Source organism: Rattus rattus, chromosome 16 (genome assembly GCF_011064425.1).
Source record: "Rattus rattus isolate New Zealand chromosome 16, Rrattus_CSIRO_v1, whole genome shotgun sequence".
Taxonomy (NCBI): Eukaryota; Metazoa; Chordata; class Mammalia; order Rodentia; family Muridae; genus Rattus; species Rattus rattus.
In genome coordinates this window covers 32232533-32255287 of record NC_046169.1, presented here as the reverse complement: position 1 = coordinate 32255287, position 22755 = coordinate 32232533, and the positions used below count along the sequence as shown (strand labels likewise).

Here is a 22755-nt window from a genome sequence, read left to right as displayed (position 1 = left end):
GGGTTCGGTCCCCAGCTCCGGAAAAAAAAGAAAAGGAAAAAAAAAAAAAGAAACACAGAGGGCCAACAAAATAGCTTTAGTGGGCAACTGTCACCAGGCCTGATGACCTGAGTTCAATCTTGGGGTCCTTTGTAGTGGAAGGAGAGAATCAATTCCTGGTTTGACCTCCATACATGTGCTATGGCTCATACAGCAGCACGCGCGCGCGCGCACACACACACACAGACAGACACACGCACTTTTTTTTTTTTTTTTTTTTTTGGTTCTTTTTTTTTGGAGCTGGGGACGAACCCAGGGCCTTGCGCTTCCTAGGCAAAGCGCTCTACCACTGAGCTAAATCCCCAACCCCACACACACACTTTTTAAAGCAATTTGCACACTGGTGAAGTGGTCCCCCATAGCCTTATGTCCTCTTGGTGACAGACAGTTCCATCGAGGGACCAGGCCACATTTGAGTCATCTGTTGGGAGATGTATGTTGGGGTTCTATGGGTTTTGTTGAGGTCCCTGTTTTCTTGTTAATTCGTGATTTCTTCCACCCTGTGGGGTCTGGGAATCAAACTCAGGTAGTCCTGTGTGGTGGCAAGCTTCTTTTACTGTAAAGCCATCGCGGAGGCCCTGTTTTCAGTTCCTCCCTTCTGAGCCATCTTGATCCTCTTCAAAGGATGTCGCTGTGGCTTGGCCATTGGCCACAAGGTGGCGCTAATACCTAGGTCTCCGCTCCAGCGCCCACGTGCCTTTTTGTTTTGTACAAGACCCCACCATTTCCTCCTGAGGATCAGAGAAGGCCAAACCCACAAAGCACGGCTTTGCACCCAATACTCCTGTGATCAGCCCAAATCCAAGTACCCAGAGAGATCTGGCTCCTCGGAACCTGAGAACCTTGTTTTTACCCCCAGACAGCTGCTTCCGGCCCAGCGGGTTCCTTCACCTAAACAGGATTACTGTCTTGGGTGTGGAAGTCTGTGCTCCAGGCTGCTCATCACACCTGCCTGCCTTCGTTCGGATTAACTGCTTGTCTCTCACCGAGTTGGAGTCACACGCCCAGGGCCAAGAATTACCAACACATACGCGCGCACACACACACACACACACACACACACACACACACACACACACACACACACACACACACACACAAACACCATGTTCCGAACTGCTCTCTGCCTCACTGATTATAGGAGAATGCGTGGGCATTATTCCCACGTTGAAAGTTCTAGTCTTCTTTGGAAATTTATCACTCTTATTCTAGGCTGCTGGAGATGCTCTTCCTGGTCACGGGGTGGACCGTATGACTTTGATCTACATTTCATCCCATCGCTATAGCACTAAGATTGATGAAACCAGACAGTATAGATGCCGGGGCCACAGGTCCTGTGTTTACAAAAGGGTAAGAGGGGTTGCGGATTTAGTTCAGTGGTAGAGCGCTTGCCTAGGAAGCGCAAGGCCCTGTTGGTCCCCAGCTCCGAAAAAAAAAAAAAAAAAAAAAAAAAGTTTGAACAAAAGGGTAAGATATAGGGGGAGGAGGGGGTGGAGCTTAGACAGAATGCTAACAATAGGCATTCTCTTTTCAGGGGTTTGGGGGCGGGCCTCAGCGTGATGGACGTGAGGTTGGGCGGCAGTTCTAAGGATCCGGACGCGCCAGTAGCCAGAATGGGCACAGCTGGAAGTGAAGCTGGCCCGGAAGTGGAGCTGAGAGATGGAGGAAGCCCTTTGGAAGTCAAAAACAGCAGTTCCCAGCCACCCTTGACTCTCACCACCTATCCCTGCCCCCTCCTCTTGTCCCCTGAGTAGGATTTGGCTTCTTGATGCTACGTTAATCCTCCTGCAGCATTTCCACGACACAGATGGCAAATGTCACGCGTTCTTTCAGTGTGTGCAGCAGGGGTACTTCGATTGGCTTCTGCTTTCGAAAACGGCTCCTCCGTGGTAACCTTGGCACATGATGAGGAAGGAAGGGCCCGCTCCTTGCAGGTTTCGAGTGCTTACTGTGGTCGCTGTGGTCAGCGAGCTGTCTGGTGGCCTCCCCTCCCCACCTTCCCTTTTTTTTTTTTTTTTTTAAAGGCAGGTTCTTTTTAGTTCAACCTGGCCTCAAACTCTTGGCAATCCTCCTGCCTTCTCTAAAGACTCTTCTAAATCTTGGGATTACAGGGTGTGTCACTGCAGGCAACCAAATTTAATTTTTGTTTTTTCCAGACAGGGTTTCTCAGTATAGCTGTGGCTGGCTGTCCTGGAACTTGATCTGTATAACAGACCTCAATCAGGCCTCAGACTCAAGTGCCTCTGCCTCCAGGTGCTGAGGTTAAAGGTTCGAGGCACCGTACTAGGCATCTGATTTTTAAAAATTTTATTTACTTATTTCTGTGTGTGCACATGAGCACACACACACAGGTATGTGTGTATGGAGGTCAAAGGACAACTTCAGGGCTGGGAGAGATGGCTCAGTGGTTAGGAGCAACGACTGTTCTCCCAGAGGTCCCGAGTTCAATTCCCAGCAACCCCATGGTGGCTCACAGCCATCTGTGATGGGGATCCGACGCCCTCTTCTGGTGTGTCTGAACTCAGGGGCAGTGTGCTCATGTACATACATTTTAAAAAAGAACTTCAGGGGGTCATCAGCCTCTTACCCTCAGCTCCTTCCCTGACCATACATTTTAAAAAGGACAACTTCAGGGGGTCATCAGCCTCTTACCCTCAGCTCCTTCCCTGACCAGCTGGTTCTGAAGCTAAGCTCACACGTCCTGTTCATTCACAAGTTGAGTAAGATCTGGGACCTTTGCCCCTAAGCTTTCCTGTCAGGCTCCAGTGGACCTTGGACTTTGACATACTTATCACTGCTCCGGGAAGGTCCCAGGCACCGAATTGTCACATGCAGCGTAAGAGTACTAAGTGAAAGTTCTGGGAATAAGCATGCACTGGTGCGAGCTGCATGCACTGGTGAGAGCTGCATGCACTGGTGAGCATCATGCCTGCAGCCGTGGTACCCACACGGCACGCATGCCCACCCATCAGCCACCAGCAACCATCTCTGTTACCGGGCTTACTGGTGTATTGCGACACTTACACGGAACTTACTCAACTCCCCAAAACACAGGCGCGGCGGTGCCAAGAGTTGGGTAATTTCACACGATTACCATCGCTAATTGCTGGCTTATTTCTTTTATGCCAATCACCGTGAGCACTTACACCTATAGGGAATAATCTACAGGCTGGGCACAAGGTGTCCCCAGAAGGCTTACGACTTGCACTTCAGGATGGAGCGGGGTTGGGATAGTCACAGCGCCGCCCCCATTTATACACAGGGCAGAGGTCACAGGCATCTAAAACCTCTGGGGATGGAACCTTCTGGTAGGTGAGGAAGAAAGCACAGGTAACTGGAGCCCCGCTCAAGAGCTCTCTTGGCCTTCCAGCGTGAGTGGGTCCCTCCGTCCTTCAGCAATGTTATTACATCTGTCACACCCCCTGGCATCTACAGGTGACCACAGCCTGAAACAGTCTGCCTTGCAGTCCCCAGCCTACCGTCACCGCCATCCCTCTTACTCTCTGAAAAACTACTCCCTCTGGCCATCCACGGCCACCTCCACATCCACGGCGCTGTCACTAATAACCTGCACGTTCTCTGGGTGTGTGAGAGGCAGACCCTGCAGTGGGCACGCTCCACTCTGTGCCCCACGGAGGCCGCAGAACAGATCGGGACAACGGAGCAACTTCAGAAAGCGTCTTTTTGCTCAATCTCCTCCAGGTCAGCAGCACTTATGCTGAGCTGTGAGGTCCCTTGGTTGAAAGCTAACCCTGGATCACGCTAGAAAGGATCAAACAAGTGTCACTACCTCCTCTGTCCTGCAAGACAGCCACTCCTCTCTCTCTCCAGCTTATATCCCTCCCCATCAGCCTGGAATCACTTGTGAGAGCCAAGGTCACAGGTACCAAGGAGCGGGGAGAGTAATACTTCATGATACCAGCAAATAGTGGGGACACTTCAGCCTGGTGTCCCCCATGTCCAGGATGGGAGGGGGGCCTTTAGTGACTCTTGACCAGTAAACATCAAGGTGCTAGTGTTCCACAGAGCTAATAGGACTCTAACAATGGCCTTGTCTCCTCCCACAGCATGAAGTTACAGAATGCAACAGAGATAAGACTCAGAACTTAGGGCTCAGAGAACTGACCCCGAGGCTTTATCTGCTGATTTTTATTGCTCATTTGTTTAAGCACTGAGGGTGGAACCCAGCATCCAGCACAGAAGGACCCGTGAGCGTGGGTGTGGGTGGTCTGCACAGAGCTCCTCCCTTCCCCAGTTTACTGGGGACTCTCCCCACACACTGCCCACCAACCCCGCCCTGTTTATCAAATCCTGACTTTCTTGGCCCAAGACGCTTTGGTGAAGGGGTTTTCTCTTGGCAGGCGCAGTGTGCTTGGTGGTGGCTTTTCTCAGGATCTTGTTGGGTTTTCGGGCGCTGGCTGAGGACGCCTGAATGCTACTTTACGAGTTCTTCTGTGGCACTTTGACGGTGACCTGTGAAGGGTTCAAGAAACACTTATTCTTCATACTTTGCAAGTGTCGGGAGGTCCCCCCTGGGACAAGAGCCTCTCTCTTCCTTCTCACATCTCCTTGGCAACAGCCTGACCTCTGCGGGACATCATATTCTATCTCCTTTCTGGATTCTCACCCAAGGTCCTAGGAGACATCTGCCGGTGTCTGGAGGTCAGCCCTTTCTGGAGGACTGGGGGGCATCATAGTTTAGGAGCATCTGGTGAGTTGAGGTCAGGAAGCTGCAACATCTAACACTGTATAGTCCCAAACTAGGAGTCCCCAGGGTAAACTCTGAGGAAGAGGCTACATCCACAGGCGTCTCATTAAAGAAAGGGCCCTCATGGCTTGTCACTGCATCTCAACGTGTAGGTATTACAAGGTGTTCTAAAAAGCCTCTTCCTGCATTTACTTTATTTTGGATTTTTTAAAAAACTTTGTCTCTGTTCTTTTTAAGACTTATTTATTTATTATATTTAAGTACACAGTCGCTGTCTTCAGACACACCAGAAGAGGGCATCGGATCCCATTGGTTGCTGGGATTTGAACTCAGGACCTCTGGAAGAGCAGTCAGTGCTTTTTTTTTTTTTTTTTTTCGGAGCTGGGGGTCGAACCCAGGGCCTTGCGCTTCCTAGGCCAGCGCTCTACCACTGAGCTAAATCCCCAACCCAGTCAGTGCTCTTAACCACTGAGCCACCTCTCCAGCCCTATTTTGCATTCTTTACATGAAAAGACAAACAATTTCCACATCAAATGTGCGACAAGCCATTTTTAAAGGGATCTGTATTCCATGATGGAACAGACGCTAACATGCTGGGCATTTAGGTCACATCTGACTTTTTGGATGACCTGTGTTCATAGCACTGTCACCCTTTCTGTGCTTCTGATGGAGTCTGGGCTATGTTCCTGTGGGCAGAACTGGACCAGGGTGCCCTTGGCACCTGGGCCTGCTCACACCTCTTACCGGAAGCACCTCACTGCCTCTACCCACTGGGGCCTGCCTTCTCTCAGGCTGACCAGCTCTGTGCAATGTCTGGGCCTGGTGGGGGTAAGACCCTAGAGACTACGTCTGACTCCCTCGTGGCTTCTCTGGCTTAACCTACAAACTAATAACAGGTACTAGCATCCCTAACCAGGAGAGGCCAGGTCACTGGTGCCCGCAGGCTGTGTACGCACCGTCTTCACTTCCGTGTAGGCCTGCAGGCCATACTCGCCCAGCTCCCTGCCGCTCCCCGACATCTTATAGCCACCAAATGGGGACTGGGCCCCAAACACATCGTAGCAGTTGATCCTGTCATTGGAGAGAACACACAGGTCATGTGAGGGACTGCGTGACATTCCAGGCCATGGATGACCTCACCATCACCATCTTATATGGAAAATAGAGGCCCATTAAGTAACCGCCATGGAGGTTGGGGGGGGTAGGGCAGGCAGGTCACGTGACACTCTACTGTCTGCGCAAATGTGGCCACAGAAAGGCATCAAACACAGCACACCAGGAGCCAGCTTCCAATCTGAATGAGGCATCCTGGCTAACAGGGACTGGCTCCCCCACCCCACCCCCACTTTCTTTCTAATTTTTTTTTCTTTTTAAGACAGGGTTTCTCTGTATATGCAGACCTGGCTGTCCTGGAACTTGCTATACAATCTGGGCTAGCAGATACTTGGGGGATATTTTACTGGGAGGCTCTTACCACACGGTGCCAGTCTGAAGAACTAGAACTCACAGAAATCCACCTGCCTCTGCCTCCCGAGTGCTAGGCATGTGCCATCACCACCCCGGGCTCCCCCTTTCGAGTTAAAAATTATTAAAAATGATGTGAAAATTCAGCATTTAAAAGCATTCAGGGCTGGGATTTAGCTCAGTGGTAGAGCGCTTACCTAGGAAGCGCAAGGCCCTGGGTTCGGGTCCCCAGCTCCTAAAAAAAAAAGAACCAAAAAAAAAAAAAAGCATTCTGGCTCTGGCTAGCAACATGACTGGATAGGTAGGGGAAGGATCTACCCATACTGGGAGCCTGGCTACCAAGTTCAATTCCTGGGACCCACGTGGTAAGAGGAAAACCAGCTGTGTCCTACAACCCCCACTCGTGTCCCTGTACACCTGTACACCTGTACACCTGTACACCTGTACACCTGTACACACACACACACACACACACACACACACACACACACACACGCTTTAAAAAATGTTTTTTTTTTTTTTTTCTTTTTTTCGGAGCTGGGGACCGAACCCAGGGCCTTGCACTTCCTAGGCAAGTGCTCTACCACTGAGCTAAATCCCCAACCCCTAAAAAATGTTTTTTAAAGACGTCCCAACTTGGTGGTTTGTATCACACCAGAATAAGGTCTAAGGGAAGTCTTCTGGGTTAGAGCCTAACCACTATCTCGCTTCACAGTATTCGTTGCACTCTAAAAAGAAACACTGTACCCATTAATGGTCTCTTCCTGCCCCTTCCCTCCAGGTGGAGCATCCACTAATGGAGACCCCCAGCTTGCCGGGCTGTAGAGTCAGACAATATGGTGGTCTGCAACTAACTCCTGTCACTTAGCATCATGTTGCCAAGGTTACCCACACTCCAGCAAGCACCAGGACTCCATTCCTCTGAATCACTTTCCACTAGGGACAGGCTGCCTCCTGTCTGTTTACCCACCTACCCAGGAACTACAGTGGTTGCTACCTGTTGGCTGCGGCGCGTCAGCTATCCCCACGTCCCTGTGAGAGTGGACTATTTTCTACTGGCTCATATGAGGTCTCCGGGCTTTAGCTGTTACAGAGCACTGGCATCTCTGGAAACAGTCCCCTATGATGAACTTCTGGAGGGACTGCCAGAGTGTGCTACATAGTAGCTATTTTTTCCCACCAGCTAAGCGGAGGGCACTGAACTCTGCCACCCGGTCCACATTTCTTCTTTCTTTAATCCTAAGGGAGATGAAGCAGGCGCCGAGCAGCTGTTTATGCTCAGCCTGGGCTGCCACGGACACAGCTGGGGGAGGTGGCCTATCACCGGCTTCATGGGATCTGGTGGTAGGGGGTGTTCTCTGACAGAGGAGAACCAGTTCTGGGGTTCCAGATAGTTTGGGGATATTTTACTGGGTTGAGGAGCAGCTACTGGGCGGCTCTTACCACACGGTCCCAGCCTGCAGAGCTTGGGACAGGTAATTGGCCTTGTCCAGGTCCTTTGTGAAGACAGCGGCAGCCAGCCCGTACTTGGAATTATTGGCTCGCCCCACAACCTCCTCAATGGTCTTGAATTTGAGGATCTGCATCACTGGTCCGAAGATCTAGAGGGAGAGGCAGAGAAGGAAGAAGGATAGGAGGGGGAGGTGCCTGCTCCCTTTAGCCTGAGACCTGACCTAGCCAGTCCAGGACTACAGGGGGCCTCCCAGCTCAGCTATGAGGAAAAGGGAGCAGACAAAGACTGGCCGCCTCCTGGGTGGTCTGTGCTTTATGTCTGATTATCTTATTTCTAAACAGGCCCACAACAAATGAAATATATTAGCATGTGAACTTAGCATAGAGGGCTTAAGGCGGACTCCCATCAAATTTAACCCAGGGTCAAGGCATGGGCTGACTGCTGAGCAAGCAGTGGAATGGCCTCTGGTTTCTCTTCCTTTTCCCAGCAGTTTCCAGAACAGGCCACTTCGTCACCCAGCTCCTGCTCCTTGGATGGAGAATATTCTCACTAGCATGTGAAAGGTTGACACTACGCTGTCCTGAGTGCAGCTTCTTCGTGGCTCGCCCCAGCTGGTGCAAGCGAGAGGAAGTGAGAGTTGTCATGCTGGGTGTGAAATCAAACATGGTCTCATCCGAGGTCTTACTTGAGTCAAAGTTATGGAAAGGGCAGATGAGCCCAGTCCTAGATTTATGACTCCCATAGGCTGGAGAGATGGCTCAACAGTTAAGAGCACTGACTTCTCTTCCGGAGGTCCTGAGTTCAAATCCCAGCAACCACATGTTGGCTCAGAACCATCTGTAATGGGATCTGATGCCCTCTTCTGGTGTGTCTGAAGACAGTGACAGTGTACTTATATAAATAAAGTAAATAAATTTAAAAAAGAGAGAGACATGACTCCCAAGGACTATAAAACCCTGTGGGCTGGGATAAAGGATTTAATGCTCTCTCATTTGTGAGGTGAGAAACTTTAAGGGAAGAGTGACGTATCAGAATCATGGTGGCAATAACTTACTCTAGCCATGGAGATGGCTCAAAATCAACGTTTGGGGACACCGTCATGACACTGGACCAAATCACCCATTTCTCCTTCCTGCTAAGAGCAGCTCGGCCCAGGGGCTCACCTCCTCCTTGGCGATGGTCATGCCGTCTTTGACGTCTCCGAACACGGTGGGCTGGATGAAGTAACCACGGTCTGCGGCGGCGCCCCCACCGCACAGCAGCTTCGCCCCTTCTTGTTGTCCCGACTTGATATAGCCCAGGATCTTCTTAAACTGGGTCTCATCCACCTGCGGGAGAAGCCCAGAGGGACTGAGAAGCTAGATCAGGGCAGACGTGGCTGGGAAGGGGACCCGGGTCTTTAAGGAGCAAGAGTCAGAGAGAAAATGCCACAATCAGAAGCGTGATGCCAAAGAGAGACGCTACATCCTTTACCACCAGGGCAAGGCACGCCTGACCCAATGCTTCTCTCTTTAAATTCCAAGATTAGCAGAATTAAAACACAGAAGCCGAGGCACGTAGGGAGAGGCTCCTCGGCAGGTAGGCAGCCATTTTCCTGCCAAGGTCTATGAAGAATCCAAAATATAGGACCTGAGATGGGGCTGGGGTCTCCTGATTACCCTGACAGGACACACAGGTGGTATCCAGCAGAGGTGACAGTTGAACCCAGCCCCACCGAGTCCGAGCTATCCTGTCCTTACTGCTTTGGCACGCTGGCATGCCCAGCTGACGCGGCTTACCTGCGGCCCCTGCTCCGTCCGGCTGTCGAAGGGGTTCCCGACCACCCGAGACTTGGCCCGGGCCACACTGCGTTCCACGAATTCGTCGTACACATCCTCCTGCACGAAGGTCCGGGAGCCCGCACAACAGCACTGGCCCTGGTTGAAGAACAGGGCAAAGTGGGCCTGTTCCACCGCCCAGTCCACTGTGGGGAGGGGAGAGCGAGGGAGAGGCAACATGAGGAGAGGCCGTTAACCTCCAGCAACGCTCACCCACACAACCCGCTCACAACATCAGGGGTAGTGCCTGCCAGGGGCCAGGGATTGTCCAGAATGAAATGGAACCTTCCTCCCTTTGCGAAGGCTGTCAACTGTGAGAGAGACAGAGGGAAGGAAGTGTCTCTCAGAGAGGGCGTGCTAAGGTACGGTGGCCTAGTGGCCTGTGGGTGGGCAGTACAGGGGTCAGGCTAACCCTAATGACAGAATGAGGAGCTAAGTCAGACTACACCAGACCACACGGGTCCCAAATCAATCACGCTGGAGCTGAGGTCTTCCTGCAACCCCAGAACTTACTGTCAGCGTCCGACATGATGATGTTGGGGCTCTTTCCCCCCAGTTCCAGGGTTACTCTCTTGAGGTTGCTGCTCCCGGCGGCAACCTGGATTAGGTGACCAACCTGTGGAGACACAGACCCATGGACTGCCGTCGGCAGGGGAAGGGAGCTAAATGCCCCTCCACTCACGGAGTCACCGTGTCCCAAGAGACCCACCACTGAGCTCTACACATTATGACAAGACCCCTTCGTGTGGCTCACACACAGGTCTGTGCCAGGTGCTGGGGCTGGGAGTCAGCCCTCCTGATGCCCTTAGAGGCTGGAATGGCTTAGCAACAAGGGGGCTGAGGCTAGGAGTGGCCAAGTCACATGGCCAGTCGCCCAGATGGCCAATGAGGAGGCAGGACCCAGTCAAACTATATGTAGCCTCTTTCCTAGCTCAGTGCTGTCCCCTCTGTGAGGGCAGCACAGGGTACTACTCTCCCCCGAGTACCCAGAGCCTAGCACAAAGCTGACCCCACAGGCCATCTTGCAAAGAAACCATCCCCTCTGTGAGATTCATCAAAGCCTCCGACTGAAGGCAGGCTGGGTGTGGAAGGGGCCAGGAGGTAAAAAAAACTGTTTGAAAAATCCTTGTTGGGGTTGGGGATTTAGCTCAGTGGTAGAGCGCTTGCTAGAGCTTGCCTAGGAAGCGCAAGGCCCTGGGTTCGGTCCCCAGCTCCGAAAAAAAAAAAAATCCTTGTTGTTACACTAATTAGTGTCCCCTCTCCGAAGGCTGAGATTTCAGGGGTCGGGACCTGCTCACTTTTGGAAAGAAATGTGTCCCTGCTTCCAAGGACAGTTTAAGGACTCTCCGGGCCTTGATTTGTTTATGTCTCTGCCACAGAGCAGCCCCCATAGCAGCCCAACTCCTCTCATCCATTTGTTTAGCCGCTGAAGCAGCCATAGTGTTATGCACCGTGGCTGGAACCCTGAGCCAGCTTGATTCTCACCACCGAGGACAGAGGCTCAAGGAGTTGGGCTCACCCAAGTGTCACCAAGTGTCACCGGTCCAACGAGGAATGTCCCCTGCTGGCCTTCATGTTTGAATATTTAGTTCACCCAGCTGGTGGCAGTGTTTTGGGGAAGTTGTGGAACCTTTAGGATTATTGTCTAGGGGGAGGAAGTGGGTCGATTGGTGGGGGAGGTTATAGCTGAGCCCCACTTCCTGTCTGGTTGCCCTGGTCTGCCCAGCTGTGAGCAGGCACCCTCAAGCTGCTGCCTGCCCCGTCCCCATAAGAGTCTGAGCTATAATCCATCCTTCCTTCAACTTGTCACAGCGAAAGGAAAACTCACACAAGGTGGGCGTGGTGGCACCCCTTTAGTCCCTGCATTCCAGAGTCAGGAGCAGATGGATCTCTATGAGTTCAAGACCAGCCTGGTCCATATAGTCAGATCCCTATGGAGAGATCCTGTCTCTAAATAAATAAACATAATACACCAAGGTCGCACAGCAAAGCTGTGCTACACTGAGGTGAAACTCCAAAGCCTACGTACTGCCTGTGCCCTCTCCACACCGCATACCTTGTCCTTCTGGTTTTCATTACTACTGCTGTAAAACCATTTGTTTCAGACAGGGTTTCACTATGTAGACCAGGCTAGCCTTGAGCTCACAGAGATTCACCTGCTCCTGCCTCCTAGGCACTGCGACCAGAGGTGTGCACCATCCCTCCTGACTTGTTTTCTGTTTTGAGACATTGTCTCATGTAGCCGAGGCTGGCCTCAAACTTACTAAGTAGCTCACTATCCCGAGCTCCTGATCCTCCTACCTCCACCTCCCTAATGCTGGGGTTAAAGGCATCGTCCTGGTCTCAAAGGGAATAAACAGAGCCTCCTGACATCCAGTGGGTCCTCCAGGGTTACAACAGCATCGCCTGGACTTGGCCTAGGCTATCTGAAGCCAGCGAGCCCCAGTTTCCTGGGGCGAGTGCTGACACCCACCACAATCCATCCCACCTCCACCGCGCGGCTAGCAGACCACAGAGAAACATAGTCCTGATCTGCCCTCTGGCACACGTATGCGGGCTGTCATTTGGATGACGGAGAGGCAAGTTCTGGGACAGAAGCTGGTTCCTTGGAAGGGAACACAGCCACTGAGCCTGAGCCACCATGCTGCAAATCGGAGGTCCTGAGATGCCTTACCTCAGTGGAACCTGTGAAGGCCACTTTGTCCACATCCTCGTGGGATGCGATGGCAGCCCCGGCGGTAGGGCCGAATCCAGGAACAATATTGACCACGCCAGGGGGGAAGCCTGCCTGTAGGGGAAGCCAGGAGACGTGGATGTCAGCCTCTTGCTCCAGGGCCTTGACAAAGAAAACACCCCAGTCTCCCCCAACGGTGATCTGGGGACACACGCAAAGGAACTACAATGCATGAGCCATGCTACAGGGACTTCTAAAAGTGGCTGGGACAAAGAGTCTGGCTATAGGGTCCCCTGTGGAGCTGACAGTTCTAAAGCAGTGGCTTTCATCCTTCAGGGAGCCACAGGTCCCAGTGTGGGAGACAGTAGCAGGGACCCCTCTGGATAAGGTACTGAGGACAGAGTCCCCCTCTGGATAAGGTACTAAGGACTGAGTTTCCCTCTGACTATACTGAAGACAGAGTTCCCCTCTGGTTAAGGTACTGATGACCAAGTTCCTCTCTGGATAAGTACTGAGGACTGAGTTCCCCTCTGGATAAGGTACTGAGGACTGAGTTCCCCTCTGGTTAAGGTACTGAGGACTAAGCTCCCCTCTGGTTAAAGTACTAAGAACTGAGTTCCCCTCTGGTTAAGGTACTGAGGACTAAGCTCCCCTCTGGTTAAAGTACTAAGAACTGAGCTCCTCTCTAGTTAAGGTACTGAGGACTAAGCTCCCCTCTGGTTCAAGTACTAAGGACTGATTTCCCCTCTGGTTAAGGTACTAAGGACCAAGCTACCCTCTGGTTCAAGTACTAAGGACTGAGTTGCCTCTGGTTAAGGTACTGAGAACAGAGTTCTCTGGTTAAGGTACTGAGGACCAAGTCCCCGACTCCTGCAACCACAGCCTCAGGAGTCCAAGGCTTTCCTCAGATCCCCTTCAGAGCAAGCCACCCTAGGACATTCAGAGGCCACAGCAGAAGCAAGCCACCCACCTCCTTGATCAAGTTGGCCACGTAGAGCGCGGTGAGCGGTGTCTGCTCGGCCACCTTCATCACCACCACGTTTCCAGTTGCCAAGGCAGGGCCCAGCTTCCAGGCTTGCATCAGGAGCGGGAAGTTCCACTGTACAAAACGACAGTTGCCCAACCACAGGTCCTCCTCAGGGACACACAGCAGGGGGCAGGCAGGAAGGACCAGTCCTGAGGGGCCCTACTACATAGCCATGGGTTGGGACACTGGTTGAGGTGGCCGACAGTGACAGCTCACACTCATTAGCACCTCGGGGTACTTGGTACCACGTGAGTCCCAGACTCCCCAGGATCGATGGACTGCAGGTATTCAGATGACTTAAACCCCCCCCACTAGACTCGCCGAAGCCGTGTTCTAGCCATCGCCCGGTCACCTTCTGGTGACACCTCCAGGAGATTCTCCCACTCTGCAATACGCACGGCCGATGCCAAGTTTCAGCCCCTAGCACCATGATTTCCACAGGGGCTGGTACACACCGGAATGATCTGTCCACACACACCCACGGGCTCGTGGCGGGTGTAGCTGAAGAAGTCGCCATCGATGGGAATGGTTTTCCCGTGGTACTTGTCAGCCCAGCCAGCATAATAGCTAAAAAAAAAGAAAAAGCCAAGCGTGTCTAGCCTGCACTACATGGCAGAGAGACACCCTGTATTGCACTGACAACCATCCTGACACTCGGCTTATTCCCAGAAGGAAACGGATGACCGACAGGATATGGGGACCCACTCTCTATAATAAACTTCGGAGCCCCAGATGAATCCGAGGTCTACCGCAGGGGCTGCCATTTAGCACACTTGTTAGGGACTCAGTCTTTTAACTAAGTGCCTGGGTTTATTAACATGCGTGCAGTGCCAGCCCGGCACTGTGGGATCATGGGTAGGACCTGGTGGAAGATGGCAGATACGTCAAAGGCCAGCGCGTCCTGGACTGGCCTGACTCGGTCAGGGCACACAGGTGACAGAGAAGCATAATGACCAGGGGGCAGCCAGTGTGTGGTGATGGCATGTGCTGTCACGCCTCCGGGAAAGGAAGGGTCAAGAAAGATTCAGGATGAGGCATCGGGGCGTGTAGAAGGGAGACTCCTGGAGTGAACTGGGTCTGCCAAAGCTGACCAGGTCGGGACTCGAGTTTCTTAGGCTTAGCACGTCTGATGTTTTGAGTTGGACAATGCTTTATTGAAGGGACTCATTCTGTGGGCCCCAGGATATTAAGCTGTGTCCCTGGCCTCTCTGTTCCAGAGCCAGCAGCACCTCCCCTGGCAGTCGTGACAAGATAAGCCTCTGGAAGTGCTCATTGTCCCTGGGGACATGATGACCTTGGGCTCACTGCCCCTGGGGACATGATGACCTTGGGCAAGCCCCTGTGCTGTGTGGACAATTCCTGCCATTCGGGTACTGCCGCGCTCTGCCAGCCACTGTCCACACACACAGACTCCACACTGCCCATGGCAGGTCAGACTCAAACAAAGCAAGCAGGTGGCAGACACGTTCCTAGGACATTGGCATTTGGTCTAAGGGGTGGCAACATGAAAGTTGGCCCCAAAGATGCCACAGATGGCAAAAGAAGAAATAAGGGAGTCGGGGTGAGGGCTGGAGAGATGGCTCAGTGGTTAGGAGCACTGACTGCTCTTCCTAGAAGTCCTGAGTTCAATTCCCAGCAACCACTTGGTGGCTGGCAACCATCTGTAATGGGAGTAGATGCCCTCTTCTGGTCTACAATGTATTCATAAACATTAAAAAAAAAAAGATGTTGATGATGGAACTAAACACAAAGTAACAGAAGGAGAAAAACAATAGAATGGGCAGAACAACTGGTGAGCCTTCAGTCAGACAAAAAGCAGAAACAAGTGGAGACAGGAAAGACTGGACTGCCGAGAACCAGGAACAATTGAAGACCAACATATCAATCCCTTAGTAACTGACCAGTTCCGAGGACCACAGAAATTACCAAACACAGCTAAGACAGAGGAGAATCTCAGAGGGGTGACTCAGATGGCTGGTTGACAGCGAGGGGTTGTCTCAGGAAAAAGAGCCTGAGTGGAGGAGGCTCCAGTCCCTGCGAGCCTCTGCATCCTTTTAACTCTGTGTTTACCTCCCCGACATCACTCCCTCCCTCTTCACGATGACAAGAGCAAAGCCCATACCGGAGACATTTCAGGACCATGTCCAAATCCACCAGGTAGGAGATGACATAAGGCTTGCCGTTGTCCAGGGTCTCCAAGGCCTGAGGAGAGACCAAGATCGGCAGAGACGTGTTGGTGCAGGAATGAAGGGAAGCAAAGGGATGACCACTGATGCCAGGGGCCGACTCGACAGGGACGGTGGCGGCTCAGGGTGAGTCTCCTTCCCACCACTGATTCTCACGGGCATTGTTGGACCATTGCTCCAGCTTCTCCCAACAGGGAAAAGAGGAGAGGAAGGCACGGGCTTCACCCACTTCACAGACAGCCTTTAAAGTCTGGTCCTCACCCAGATCCAACTGCTGGAGATACGGAAACGAGCAGAATGCATGGTGACTGGGATCGTCCGTCGCACACATTAAACATGCTAGGAAAAAAAGCGAGTCTCCCCAGCTCCAACGAGGGCTAACCCTGAAGGAAGAGGAGGGGGCAAGCTGGACCCAGGGAGATGAAGCCATGAGCTCAGCTGGAGGGGACAGTGTGTGCAAAGGTCCCAGGGCTCCGAGAACTTGGCTGTCAAAAATTGAAGGGAAGCTGGCAGTGGTGGCTTACACCTTTAATCCCCTAGCACTTGGGACGTAGAGGCAGGCTGGTCTCTGAGTCTGAGGCCAGCCTGATCTACAGAATGAGTTCTGGGACAGCTGGGACTCCATAGAGAAACCCTGTCTTAACCTCCCCCCCCCCCAAAAAATGCCAAGAGCAAAAAACAACAATAACAACAACAACAACAAAACAAAAACAAGGGGAGTGGATGGATCTGAGCCAGGAGGGGCACAGCTTGGCCTGACTCGGTCAAGGACTTTGTCCCAAAGCTTCAGGAATTGAGTGCCATGGTGCACATGGACAGTTCACTCTGGCCACCACCATAGAGAATGGGGCTGCCTTTGTGTTCTCTCATCAGGATGGCCAGGGTAAGGGCCTGGCCCACCATGCAGAGAGGCCCAAGGGAGGTGACCAACTACAGAATGCCCGTGTATTGGAAACACTCTTCTTCTGGAACTCTACCTTGGCCACACCCACAGCATCAGGACAGTCAGGTTGACTCAGCTGGTTAGTGACAGGTAGACACCCCCCCCTCAAGTGTCTGTCTATCAGACACCATTATGATCTGGGGGATGCTATGAACCCCTTCAGCTGAAGGAACTAGGGCAAGAGGGCTGAGGACTCACCGCCAGGTAGGTCCGGTCCCGTTCGATGAGATCAGCCAATCGGTACAACAGCCGGCCCCTGTCAGATGCATCCATGCGGCGCCAGGGCGAGCCCAGCTGGAAGGCTGCCCGAGCGGCCTTCACTGCCTTGTCTACATCCTCCTGTAAAACAGTCATTCTGGGAGCTCAGACGTCAGCAGGAACTGCCTCCCAGTACCATACACCCCACCGCCAAGCGTTCCATGGGCCAGTCAGGATGGGCAATGCAGGATGCCCCCCCAAAACAATCCTCCAGGGCCCCAGACCGTTGGGAGCAGCCTCAAGATGTTGGAAGCAGCCTTCATGTTAGATCAAAAGCAACCATATTTCAGCCTTACCTAAGCCTGCACCTGCAGTTCTGCTTGAACTCAATGGGTAGAATAAATCTGGTTGTCAGGTCGCTCAGCACCGGTGGTCAGGTCACTAAGCAACCCACCCTATGTTCCCCCTGCTGACCGATTTACCCAGCCAGTATCCTGGTCATCAAGCCAGACCCATTCTTTTGTGGTTACCTAACCCCTCCCCACACCTTGCTTCTACCAGTCTATCTTCTGCCTGAGGAAAATTAAAAAACTGTCAGCTTGATCAGACCTCTTGACTTGCTGTTCCTTCTTTGCGTCTCTTGTCCCCATTCTCTCCTAGGTGGACCCTAGATCCTGGTCGACTGCCCTGCAGGACGGAGCAACTGGCATCCGAACAGGGACCCCCTGGGAGTCACAGAGGAGAGGACACCACTCACTAGCAGAGGACGGGCCTGTCCGCCCATCTCAGAAGCACCAGAGAGTATTTTCCGATCTCATTACAACACCACGGTACGCCCGCTGTGAGACAGTCCAGGAGGAGCGCGGTGCAGATCTTAGAGGTAAGTGATGGGACAAGCATTCTCTAAGCAGTCGCTTTTTGTGTCCAGACTCAAGAAGTCCCTCAAGACACGAGGAATTGGGGTTAAAAAGAAGGATCCAAAGAAGTTTTTGGACTTTGTGGGAGATATACGTCCCTGGTTTCCTCAGGAAGGATCAATTGATCAGAAAAGGTGGCTCAGGGTTGGAGATTGTTTCAAAGACTATTATGAGGTTCTCAGTCCCGAGAAAATTCCAGTCACTGCCTTCGGTTATGGGTCTCTTATTAATGACATCCTTAGAATTACCCCTGAGTGGCCAGACCTTCAGCACTTGGTCACAGAAGCAGAGCGTTCACTGAGAGAAAGTTCATTGAGGGAGAGGAGTCGGATCTCTGGCATTAAGTCACCTTCCCCGTAGGTCATTATTGACATGGAGAGTGTCTTTGATCCTATTCTCGATAGACCTATCCTAGCTGAAAGGACTTTACCCAATGCCCTACCCAATATACCACAATACCAACCCAATAGGCGCCTTTACCCTTCCCTTCAAGATTTAGGCAATGGTGGTGTTTTTCCCAGAGCTGGTACCCACTTTCTGTCATTCTTTCCCCCTCCACCTTATGGAACTCTAGATGCAGTCTTCGAGTCACCCCCTGTCTCAGATGCTTGTCACCAGCTGACCGACAACGTAGCATCGCTGAGACACATGATCAAGACTAGAAAAGAGGGGTTGAGGATTTGGCTCAGTGGTAGAGCGCTTGCCTAGCAAGCACAAGGCCCTGGGTTCAGTCCCCAGCTCGAAAAAAAAAAAAAAAAAAAAAGAAAAAAAAAAAAAAAACGGAGCCATTTTTCATGGGACACTTGAGGGCCCACTCCGGTCTAGGCAGCCCTCTGTCAAAAGGGAATGCCCTGCCCTGACGAAGCCACCCGTGTTACCTTCCCTGCCCTTATAGACCCCATAGATCAGGCAAAGCGGACCCACGCTCTACACCATCTAAAGGCCTCCGCCTTGCGTCAGATGTTGAAGATCTCCAAAGATCAAGCAAGGGAAATAGTTAAGTCCTGTGGAGGATGTGCCACCTTGCTGCCAGTTCCCCACTTGGGAGTCAACCCCCCGGGATTGGTCCCCAATGAATGATGGCAAATGGATGTCACCCATCTTCCCTCCTTTGGAAAGTTAAAATACCTTCATGTTACCATAGATACTTACAGTGGGTTCATTCATGTGTCCCCCCTTCTCAGGAGAAGCCTTGAGTGATGTGATCACCCATACTCTACAGTGTATAGCTACCATGGGAAAGCCACAGGTTATCAAAACTGACAACAGCCCTGGATACACATGAGCTAAATTTCATCAGTTTTGTGCCCAGTTTGGCGTTAAACATGTCACAGGCATCCCATATAATCCTAGGGCCAGGGCAGAGTAGAACGAGCCCATCAGACCTTGAAGAACATGCTTCAGCGTTTAACAACGGGCACAGATACTTATTCTCCTCTGACGCCTCAAAATAGGCTCAACCATGCCCTCTTTGTTCTTAATTTCCTATCTCTAGATCTTGAGGGTAGGTCAGTTGCTGACCGTTTGTGGCATCCTAGGTCACAAGACTCCCACGCATTTGTGCAATGGAAAGATCCCCTCGCGGGGCAGTGGAAAGGACCGGACCCCGTCCTCATCTGGGGACGAGGATCTGCCTGTAGATGTGACAAAGAAAATGCTGGCCCAGGTTGGTTGCCAGAAAGACTCATAAGAACTGTTAATCCACCAATGTCCAAAATGGAGCCGTCGTCTCCTCCTGAGACTCATCTCTTTTCTCTTCCAGATGCTGCTCCAGGAAAAGATCCTGGTGATCCTGCTGCTGGCGAAGGTGACCTCCATCCCTCGCCAGCCCCAGCCCAAGTACCCTGGTAACAGACATATGCCTTGGAACTATACCTGGGTAGTGCTTACAGAAAGGCAGGAGGTGGCTTGGTCGATATCTCGGATCTCTATCGCCATCTGGTGGCCAACTGCCCTCCACCCAGACCTCTGTAAACTAGCCCTCGGGGCCGGAGCCCCTTGGGGCCTTGAACATGGGCTTGAGCTACAAGTCGCCCCAGAGGATAACATGCCCAATACCCAGAGCAATCAGGCCCAAGATTTGTTCATTTCGGTCCGCAGGTCTGCCCAGCCTGGCTGTGATAACGCAATCAGACGCACCTTGCTCCAGGCCACTGACTTTTACGTATGCCCTGGCTATCACAGAGGTCGTGCTTCCCACAGTCAATGTGGCGACGAGTCAGATTACTACTGTGCCGCCTGGGGATGCGAGACCACAGGAACAACTTATTGGGGACCCTCCTCTTCCTGGGATTACATCACAGTGTCTAGAAATTTCTCTCCCCCCTCTAACTATTTCAACCGCAACCCCCTCTGTAGGGGCAGTGAGCCTTCCACCTTGGGCTGGTGTCTTCCCCTAGATATTAAATTCACAAACCACGCGAAGGACCAAGACTGGACGCACGGCTTCTCGTGGGGCCTCCGTCTGTATCAGTCTGGGACAGACACAGGTCTCACTTTTACCATAAAACTTCTAAAGCGGTCCCCAGCTCCGAAAAAAAGAAAAAGGAAAAGAAAAAAAAAAAAAACTTCTAAAGAACCCATCCATGCTTCCAAGCCAATACCAATTGGGCCCAATCCCATCTTAGTACCTCCACTCCAATCTCCTTCAAAACCACAGTTCCCTATCCCTGCTAATCATGCTCCAACACTGCCAGTTTCTTCTCCCCAGAACCTCATCCTTACCCTAATAAATCAAACCTTAATGCTACCTCCCCCGACCTTATGCACGATTGCTGGCTATGCTATCACTCTCAGCCACCCTTCTATGAGGGAATCGCTATTCCTGGTACATTTTTTCCCACCAATGACTCTTGATGTTGCTGCTGGCAACCTGGAGAGTGGAATGGTTTGTCCCTCTCCCAGGTCTCTGGATTGGGCCTCTGCGTCACCCTTAGGTCTCTCCCCTCACAGTATCCACGCCTTTGTAATCTCACCCTCGCCCCTGATAAAAACAGCCAATACCTGTTGCCCCCTAATGACGCCTGGAGGGTTTGCCTCGCCGGCCTTACTCCCTGCCTTTCAACTGAGGCTTTTTCCCCCAAAAATTCTGACTTTTGCATTCTTGTACAATTAGTCCCACACCTAATCTACTACCATTCAGAGGAATTTTTTCATCTCTGGGATCAGTCTTCTGACCTGACCCCCACTTTGGTCCATCAACGACGAGAACCCATTTCTGCCAGCACCATATCAGTGTTCCTTGGCCTTGGTGCTCTGGGAGCAGGGACAGGTAACTCTTCACCTGTTCTCTCTAAATCCAGGTACCAAGAACTCAGCGCTACCATCGATGCTGATGTCCAAAGACTCCAGCAAGGGGTCGGCGACCTTTCCGACTCCCTGTCTGCCCTTGCAGAAGAGGTCCTTCAGAACTGCAGAGGACTCGATCTGCTCTTTTTACAGTAGGGAGGGCTCAAAGAAGAGTGCTGCTTCGATGCAGACAAGGCAGGCATGGTGAAAGAGAGCATGGAAAAAGTTAGAGAAGGCTTGGAAAAGAGGGAGGAGAGAGAGAGAGAGGGAGAGAGAGAGAGAGAGAGAGAGAGAGAGAGAGAGAGAGAGAGAGAGAGAGAGATGAGAGCTGGTATCAGAATTGGTTTTCAACCTCCCCATAGCTTACCACTCTATTGCCCTCCATTTTAGGACCACTAGTAGGACTGGTTTTGCTTATCTCTTTTGGCCCCTGGGCTCTTAATAGACTAATTGGCTTCATAAAGTGACAAATAGATGATTTAATGGCTAAACCCACATGAATTCATTATCACACATTGGCTATGGAGGGTCAGGAAGCACAGGATGAAGGCACTAATCCACCTGGGGCTCTCCCTGATCCCATCTCCACCCAACCTAAGAAAGGGCATTTCCGCCCCTGGACCAGATAAGGGGAGGCGTCCCAGGCCCTCCGCCTTCTTGGTGGCCGAGCTCCTTCCCTTTGCTAAGGGATGCAAGATGAGACGCTATGAGGGGATGTTTTTGTACAAAGCTCCTGGGCCCCCTGAGGGACAAGCCTGACTGCGTGGATGATTGGTGGAGATCATCTACGTTTTCTCTTCTGTTGCCCTTCCTGAGACCCCTGATTAGTATTTTGCTTTTGGTTACACTGGGACCTGTAATTTTCAACAAGCTCATGGCTTTTATTAGACAACAACTCGAGACCTTTCGGGATAGGCCTGTGCAGGTCCATTGTCATCGCCTTGAGATGACTGACCTAGGTGGGTCCTTTGCTACCAACCGCCTCCCCTGTGAGCGGAACTGGACAGTCAATGACAGGTAAGAGAGCAACATTCTCTGACCATTTGAGGCCTAAGTCAGGAGGGCCGCCATAAGCTGCTGTCTTATCCAATGACGGGCCTACAGACCTAAGAATGGCTTGCTCCAACCTAAGACAGACTCAGTTCCCGAGGGGCTCTCTCGTGGCTTGAAGTCCTGCCCGGGGCCACCCTGCCTGCCTGTGCCTTTCCTTGCCTGAGCTAGGTGTGTTCCATTTCATGGGCCCTGGCATCCAAGCAACATATGTGGGGGTTAACACCAGCCACAAATACTGGAGGTCAGGCCTCTAGCCCCACCCTAGCAAAGAGTTTTACCACCACGGTCCTTCTAAGTAAAGAAAAAGGGGGAGATGTTGGAAGCAGCTTTCATGTTAGATCAAAACAACCACATTTCAGCCTTACCTAAGCCTGCACCTGCAGTTCTGCTTGAACTCAATGGGTAGAATAAATCTGGTTGTCAGGTCGCTCAGCACCGGTGGTCAGGTCACTAAGCAACCCACCCTTACTGTTCCCCCTGCTGACCGATTTACCCAGCCAGTATCCTGGTCATCGGGCCAGGCCCATTCTTTTGTGGTTACCTAACCCCTCCCCACACCTTGCTTCTACCAGTCTATCTTCTGCCTGAGAAAAATTAAAAAACTGTCAGCTTGATCAGACCTCTTGACTTGCTGTCCCTTCTTTGCATCTCTTGTCCCCATTCTCTCCTAGGTGGACCCCAGACCCTGGTCGACTGCCCTGCGGGACGGGGCACCAAACCTAAGGTGCAAACATGCATCTCAGCAGGGGGTGTGATGGGAAGGTGACCTCTGGCCATCAGAAGCAAGAGGCTCCCATGACTCAATCTGTAGGAAGGGACCCTGTTTCCCTGCTTCCGAGGAAGCAAGCCCAGCCAAAAGAACCATTCCTTGCAAGATGGTGGGATTCCCCAACAGCTAGAGGCTGGGTAGCCTAGCACGACCCACATAGAATAAATACATTTACCATCGAGACACCTCATAAGCCAGAAAGACATAGTAGGTCCTTTA

General features: G+C 52.0%; 1 protein-coding gene across 1 annotated transcript in view; it reads right to left on the bottom strand.

Annotated features, from left to right (window-relative positions):
• Positions 1-4132: 4132 nt before the first annotated feature.
• Positions 4133-22755, bottom strand: part of Aldh2 (aldehyde dehydrogenase 2 family member) — a 31644-nt gene continuing 13021 nt past the window's right edge. Inside the window, exons 3-13 of the mRNA XM_032886762.1 lie at positions 16510-16650; positions 15305-15384; positions 13638-13749; positions 13126-13254; positions 12156-12269; positions 9995-10097; positions 9443-9627; positions 8828-8992; positions 7655-7812; positions 5704-5818; positions 4133-4512 (exon numbers count right to left, since the gene is read on the bottom strand). Of these exons, the coding sequence (XP_032742653.1) occupies positions 4480-4512; positions 5704-5818; positions 7655-7812; positions 8828-8992; positions 9443-9627; positions 9995-10097; positions 12156-12269; positions 13126-13254; positions 13638-13749; positions 15305-15384; positions 16510-16650 (1335 nt within the window). The 3' untranslated portion in view covers positions 4133-4479. The remainder of the gene's footprint in view (positions 4513-5703; positions 5819-7654; positions 7813-8827; positions 8993-9442; positions 9628-9994; positions 10098-12155; positions 12270-13125; positions 13255-13637; positions 13750-15304; positions 15385-16509; positions 16651-22755) is intronic.